General features: G+C 46.1%; 1 protein-coding gene across 1 annotated transcript; it reads left to right on the forward strand.

Annotated features, from left to right (window-relative positions):
* Positions 1–862: 862 nt before the first annotated feature.
* On the forward strand, positions 863–6,752 carry NANOS1 (nanos C2HC-type zinc finger 1). The gene has a single exon (XM_083441179.1). The coding sequence runs from the start codon at positions 1,167–1,169 to the stop codon at positions 2,016–2,018; it is 852 nt and encodes a 283-aa protein (XP_083297305.1). The 5' UTR covers positions 863–1,166; the 3' UTR covers positions 2,019–6,752.
* Positions 6,753–7,746: the final 994 nt, after the last annotated feature.

Genomic DNA, 7,746 nt, shown 5'->3' on the forward strand with positions numbered 1-7,746 from the left:
TGTCGATTCCTACCCATAACTGTGGAAGTGACATGTCCTGCCATGAAAAAAGGAAACTAGCAGTATTAGCCATTTTATTGATATGCCATTAGGGTGTCATCAGCTAGCAACCTCCCATAGAATGGTAGGTGTGAGCAATACCATTTCTAAGAGGTTGGCACCCAACTAAGTCATACTCAGAGAAGACTCACTGAAATCAATGGGCTTAAGTTAGCCAATCCTGTTGATATCAGTGGGTCTGGCTGAAGCACAATCCAGAGATGGGAAGCTGGTTTGTGGTTATTCAAGAGCAAGAGGTTGCCGTTCTGCATATGCTCATCTCATTACATCTTCCCTAAAAGCTGAGCTTTTTATATTGGAAGAAGGAGGGGAAAACGTCGTTCCAGGGCCAGGTCCTGTAGTATATAGAACCATAACAGCTAGTTTGAGCCCCCTGCAATGCAGAAATCTCAACTAGATCATACATCTAGTATGGCCATCCTCTCTCTGCTTAAAAGACTCCAAGGAAGAAGGAGAGTCCACCACCTCTCGTGGGCGTCTGTTCCACTGCCGAACAGTTCTCACTGTCAGAAAGTTCTTCCTTATCTTTAGTTGGAATCTCTTGTAACCTGAAGTCGTTTGTTCGGGTCCTACTCTCCAGAGCTGCAGAAAACAACCTTGCTCCATCCTCCACGCGACAGCCCTTGAGATATTTGAGGAGGACCATCCTCTCTCCTCTCTACAGTGCTGAACATCAGCGAGAGAGAGAGAGAGTCCGAGAGAACCCTGATTTTGCTAGCCGGGCGATGTACCTGGACCTCTTATCTGCTCCGGATCAAAAGCCTTAGGAAGCCTCGCCGGCGTCTACGCCCAGCTGCAAGAGATGAAAGGGTGCTCAGAGGAATCAGCCAATGACAGGAGGCGGGGCGGCGGGGCCGCTTTGGCGGCTGTCCAATTAGAGAGCAGCCCCGGGGCTGCGCCTCCTCCTCCTCCTCCTCCTCGGTCCGTCCCTCCCTCGCGAATGTATCTATTTCAGCCGCGCGAGCGCTAAAAGGCTCGCCGAGGAGGAGGAGGGAGGCGTTTGCCCGGCTGCTGTTTCGGCGAGCGGGCGGCTTCTTGGCGCCGCGAGTGCCGCCAGTCTGCTCGGAAGAGCGAGCGAGACCAAGCGCGGAGCCGTCTCGGGTCCCATGGAGGCTTTCCACCCCGCCAAGCTGGACCACCACCACCACCACCCGCCCGTGGAGTTTTTGCCCGGGGGCGCCCGCTACGGCGCCAAGAGCCACGGCGCCTACGGGAACGCCTTCAACTCGTGGAACGACTACCTGGGTCTGGCCACGCTGGTCACCAAGGCCGTGAGCCAGCAGGAGAAGGGCTTCCGCGGGGGGGCCTCGTCGGTGGTGGTGGCGGCCACCGTGCAGCAGGTCGAGGAGGACGACGAAGAGGACGACGAGGAGGAGGAGGAGGAGGAGGACGACGAGGAGGAAGGCGGCGGCGGAGGCGCGCCTTATTTCGAGAGCGCCCTGGATTTGCGCGACTTCGACTTGTGCAGCCACCACCACCACCTGAGTCCCGGCGAGAGCCTGCTGGAGGAGCGCTTCGCCGACTTCAGCCCCTTCTCGGGCCGAGCCAGCCCGGCCTCGTCGGTCGTCTTCAGCTGCTCTTCCGACCCGCTGGAGAAGGATCGCTCGGCGGCGCACGCCTGGCCCGGCGGCGGCGGCGGCCGCCTGGTGGTGGACGGCCGGCTGCACCCGGCGGCGCCCAAGACGGGCTCTCGGCTGCTCAAGCCCGAGCTGCAAGTGTGCGTCTTCTGCCGGAATAACAAGGAAGCCGTGGCGCTCTACACCACGCACATCCTCAAGGGCCCCGACGGCCGGGTCTTGTGCCCGGTGCTGCGCAGATACACGTGCCCGCTGTGCGGGGCGAGCGGGGACAACGCGCACACCATCAAGTACTGCCCCTTGTCCAAAATGCACGGCGGCGGCGCCCCCAAACAGCCGCTCAAAAGCGCCCGCCACATCCTGGGCAAGAAGCTCCGCTAAGGGGCGCTGCCCGCGCGGGTCCAAACACAAACAACCCATCATCATCTTTTTTCCTTGCGCGTGTGTGCCCTCTACAGGACAAAGACATTTCTTCGGATTTTTTTTTAATAATGTTCTTTAATCGAATGATGTCCCCCTTCTTAATATATTTAAACACGGAGACGGTAGAATGTACAGAGAAATGTTCTTGATCTATGTATCAGATAATCGAAGTATAGGTTCTAGTTTGTATACTTAGTAGCCGGGGACGCCGGCCTATGAATTAACTCTTAAGAATTATAACATGCCGTTTAGAGGTACTGTATTTGTTTATTGTAAGAATATATCTAATTTTTAAATGGAATTAAGGATATCATTTATAAGTGTGCTCCCAACTGATGTAGCTATCTTTAATATTAATTCTTGGCTGGGAAGGGAGCACTCTTTTTTTTTTAATTAAAAAAAACCCCACTCTTAACAGCTTCAGAGGAGCTAACCAGCATGAACTATGGTGACATTAACCCCAGTAAAGGTTACTGGGGTTTTCTAGGTGTGCATTTAAACTGGTGGTCCCCACCTTGGTGAAGAAGTGGGGCTGAAATGGTACTGATGAATTCTTTGTATTGGACTGGCAAATTTGTTCCTATTGATGTCTTCACTGTTTTACAAGCAATACTTGGTTGTAGAAGTTGGAGCCAGGGGTTACAGGCTATGTATGTCTGAGAGATTTCTTATGGTCTAGAACCACTTTGCGTTGAACTTTATCCCCCCTTGAGTCAAACTTCATATTTTCAGTGCATGTTCTTCGTTTGCCATTCCAAAATTGAATGCTTAATCCACTTTGGCCCCTTTTTTGTTTCTTTAAATGCCGTTTATTTCCCTGTAGCCCAGCTAGGGTGACTTGGTTGATCTTTATGAAGTGTGGAAGTAAAGGTGTCTGAGAGACTGGATTTCACAGCCTGTTCTTTCCTCTTGACTCTTCTCCCTTCCACCCACTAGGCTAACTTGAGCCTCCCAAATTCAAACCAACGATGCTGGGGCACAACACTGAGCAGAAAGGGTAGATGGTGTGCTTTAATTTTACCATAGAGCCATATAAAAGCAAGGAACCATTCTAATCCACTTCAGCTATCTTTCAGGTGACCAGGCTGTAGCAAAAAGAAGTCAACAGCATCAGTTATGACACTTTCTACCCAAAACTAAAAAAATAATAATACAATTAATAAATTGGGAGAGGAGAAAATGAAGGATGGTTATTGTTCATGCATAAATACTAAAAATTTAAAGACACACTTCCTAGAAAGTTGCATAGACTTTCAGGCACATAAAGCAAGCTGGTAATAGCCCAAACAAGACTGGGGAAAGAATTGTAATGGTGAGGAATTGGTGTGACTCATGGTCTCTCACTTAACAGCCATCCCTGAAAGGTAAAATGATCCAAATCTAATTTGGAGGGAGTAGGCCTGACTCTGGTTTATCAATACTTGCAAATAAGAGCAACAAAGTTTTTGTTTTAAAACTTTCTAATGTCTAAGACTTTCCTGTTAATATTACAAAGGGGTCAAAAAAAACCCTGCAGCTTTTAAGTATTTAGTTAATACTTGCAGGTCCTTCACGGGCCTCCTAGTGGGTCTGTTTCATATTATTTTAGTTCTCCCAATGTTTACAATGTTGTACAGCATCATGTCTAAACAGCATACGTATTTTATTTTAAGAAACCTATGTGCTGCTGTTCAGATGAATATAGCAGTTCAATAAATCCTCAATAGGTTTCTACAAACCCATCAAAGTTTAAAATTGGCACTAAAACCAGCAAGGCTATATTCTATGGCTGCCTAGCAGCAAAACATGAAGGTACCTTTAAACCACTTATCCAGTGCTCTGCCAGCAGTGATGGAGTGACAGTGGAAGAATTGTGTGCGTTCCTCTTTCTGGGTTTCTTTCTTTTTAAATGCCTTTCATTATTATTCCAGAGAGATTTATTTAGATGCATGCAGAAACATGTCAGTTCCCCCTCCTGCTGGCTTGAGGGCATGAGACATGCAAAGCTTCTAATCTCAGATGCTTCCTGGTACGCCCCCTTCCTCATGCTTTTTACATCTGTTGGGCTGGAAGAGCCATCCCTGTTGGATATCCCAGTGTCAAATCTCCCTCTCCCAAATTGGCATTCAGTCTCCAAAGTGTGTGGGAGGGAGGGATAGATGCAATCTGTACTATGATCCCTGAAACCCTCTCCCAGAGTGCCAGACAGTAGCCTAAAACAGCAACGTCTGAGGGACAGCATTTGCAGTAGAGCATAGCTACGAATCTCATTTGGAATGTCCAAAGCCTCTCTGAAAAGTTCTTAAAATTTCTGCAGGAAGTGGTCCCGTGTATGGGTTGTTTTTCCTGACAAGGCCCTGGCTGCAACAGGTGGAGATGAATCTAGGCACTGCATAAAATGGGATTGAAAGCAGAACCTCGTTTGAAGATTTGGGGTGGCAGCGGAAACCCCACAGTCCCAGAGATAATTAGGTGCTAAGCTGTTTGCCCTGATTGAATGTGTCTGGAAGCCACGGTGTGCAGAACCTTCCAAAACACATTTTCTGACAAAATGGACAGCAACCTAGTTCTTGGTGTATAGATGAATGCCTTTGTGGGCTTCAAATTCTGTGCACACTGAAGCAACTTTCGAAGTACACTTGCATGTTTTCTTAAAAGTTCACCGAGTCTGATGAGGATTCTAAAATGTATTGTAGGCCTGCCTTTAAATTCAACAAGCCTAATGTTTTCTGTTTTGCAGTGTGGCATGTTTTGTTTTGTTTTGAAATGGAAAGGTAACAACTAAGCATGGATTTATTCCCTTGAATAGAAAATGCTGGGCTTTGTGTACTTTTTGCAAAAGCAACCAAAATTAGAGGCTCACAATATGAGCTAGACTAAGTAAGTGAAAGGGGCCCAGAGTGTGTGTAGGGCAAATGCAAAAGGAGAGTGGGTTGCATCTGGTTGTGTCTCCTTTCGATGGAAGGCTCTTTGATCTGTAAAAGTTACCAGTCAAAGGAGGGCTGGCAGTTGCCAATTTTCCCTTAGTCCCCTGCCCCTCCTACCACACAAAGGGTCTCACAGTGCTCTGTGAGATTGGGAAAGGGGGACTGCAGATGGGTGAATCTCTGGAAATTGCAAGGCTTTGTCCATTTCCACTAGAAGCCACTGGTAAATCAGAATCCTATGTCAGCACCACTGCATCCAATGCAAATTCATTAACTTTCATTTTGTTAAGCTGCTTTCTTGCCTTTTCCCACTTCCCATATTTTTTTACTCGATGTAAGGTTCCATTCACCTTTCAGATCTTAGGGAATGAGTTGCTGTTTTTAAAAGGACTTTCCTACTTTATGCAAATAAGAAATCCCAGAAGCTGTTTAAAAAATACACTTGTTGCAGGCATGTGGCTGAGAGTATTTGCACCTGTAAAATAATAATAGATGCACTAGCATGGTCCTAAGCTGCGTTTGCAGGAAAATAAGCCCCTTTAAATTCAAGAGGGCTTACTCTCATGTAGTGATGCATAGAATTGTAGCTTTAGTAAAAGTGAAACGGGGCTCTGGGCCTGCTGACCTGTGGAGGTCAAAGACATTTGCCAGGGCTGGGGAAGCTGTTGCCCTCCGATGTTGCTAGACTCCATTGGGTCCAGGCAGCAGAGCCAATGATGGTGGAAGTTATAGTCAAGAGCTGGAGGGCTGGTTTTCTAGCCATTCATTAAACAAACCAGCTTACATTCTGGAGAACTGGCATATTAAGACTTACGTTTTGTGGGGCAAGAAGAGACCAAGAAGGAAGACAGGAACTGAAGGACGTGGCTAGTAGAACTTGCAAGCTGAGTTCCAGTTTGAAGAAATTCCTGATAATTGTATGCTGGGCAGGGGAAATGCCACCTAGAAATTTGCTTTAAGCAAACTTATTGCTGCTGCTTTGAGTTGACTCTTAACTATCATTCTGACTCGTACGCAAATACCTAAAATATCTATTGTCAATAAGAGTTGAATGTGCAGTGTACCATCAGAATAATTTTATTCTGAAGAAAACAAAGTGGTTGCTACCAACGCACCTAGTGGGAAGGTCCACAGGTCTTTAAAGGTTTTTTTCCTATAGCTACTGTGCTCTGAACAACGACTATGAGGTCAAGTGGCTATTTGATGGTTGTGTTACATTCAGCTGGTACTTCTGAGAACATGTTTCTCCCTCTTGCATTCCTTCTGGTTTCTGTGCCTTCTTTGGGGTTTTGTCACTTCACATTGAAACATTGGAACTGTGCACGAGATGGATATTTCACCAATCTTTAGGATATGAGCAAAACACCAGAGTTCTCACTTGCAAATTAAGATGCTTGAGGAACCATGCCGGTTGTACTACTACTGATGTGTTTATCTCAGCAAAAGCTATTATTCAGCTACTAGACCCTTTCTGTGGCGAGTGTATTAAAAGGTGTTAGAGAGAAGTAACCCAATATCTTGTAGGTTATGCACTTCATGGGCCAAATCCAACACTGCTGCTTTGCTAATGCAGTTAATTCTGCGTGCAATTGAGTGTCACTTCTTTTCCAGCCCCGTGTGCCCTCAAAACTAGCTCTGGACAGTTGGGGGTGCTCCAGAGCAGATAGGGGGAAAGCACAGGAAAGAAGAAACTCATGTCCCATTGCACCAGCAGAACTGTGTACATGGAGTACTGGATAAAACCCTGAAACAATTTCAGTGTCTAAATAAATGACAGTATTAAGGACTACGTCTCAAGCTACCGTTTTCATTCCTAAGAATTTCACCTGTTCTCTCTGTGTGTATAATTGTATGGTTTAAACTACATTAAATGTGCATCAGGTCTGTGTACCTTCAAACAAGGCAAAGCCAGTGGTTCAGGACAGATACACGTGAGCAGATGAGGAAGTCCCCAACTTTTTTAGTAGCTTCATTGTCCTCGTTCCCTCCCCCCTCCAAAAAATAATTAAATGCATGACTTTTTTCCCCTCATTTCTGAGTAGCAAAACCAAGCTGGATTGGGGAAGGTCATACAGTGGTACCTCGCAAGACAAATGCCTCGGAAGACGAAAAACTCGCAAGACGAAAGAGTTTTCCATTTTCTGAGTTGCTTCGCAAGACGGATTTCCCTACAGGCTTGCTTCGCAAGACGGAACGTCTTGCGCCTTTTTTTTAAAGCCGCCAATGCATTCCTATGGGAAACCGTCAATACGTAGCGGTGCTTCGCAAGACGAAAAAACTCGCAGAACGAAAAGACTCGCAGAACGAATTAATTTCGTCTTGCGAGGCACCACTGTACTTCATTTTGACAGACAGGTCTAGCATTTAATCAGTGAATTATTTTTGCAGTGCACTCCAGTCTATTTTTTGAGTGTGAGAGCAGAGCAGAACCAGCAAATTAGAGAATTGTATGGCCTGCTTTTTTTCTCAAGTGTTCTTTTTCCTAAAAATTAAACATAAGCTTTTTTCTTCATGAAGAAGGGGGGGAGCAAGAAAAAAAAATGTTTTTTGGTTTGTTTTTATATTGCAATATTATGTTGTGGACCGCCCTTAGATCTAATAAAGTAAATAGAGCAAAGATAAGATCACCTCATGCAATAGCCCCTGGAATGATTTGCCTGAGCTTTGGGGGGTTTGTTTAGGAAGTTTCTTACCAAAGGTGAAAAGGAATAGTGTTTTAGCCATTTTTAGTTTCCCACTTAGTCAATAGGGATGAAACAGAGCTTCAGATTTAACTGATC

The sequence above is a fragment of the Podarcis tiliguerta genome (genome assembly GCF_965153285.1).
Source record: "Podarcis tiliguerta genome assembly, chromosome: 5".
Taxonomy (NCBI): domain Eukaryota; kingdom Metazoa; phylum Chordata; class Lepidosauria; order Squamata; family Lacertidae; genus Podarcis; species Podarcis tiliguerta.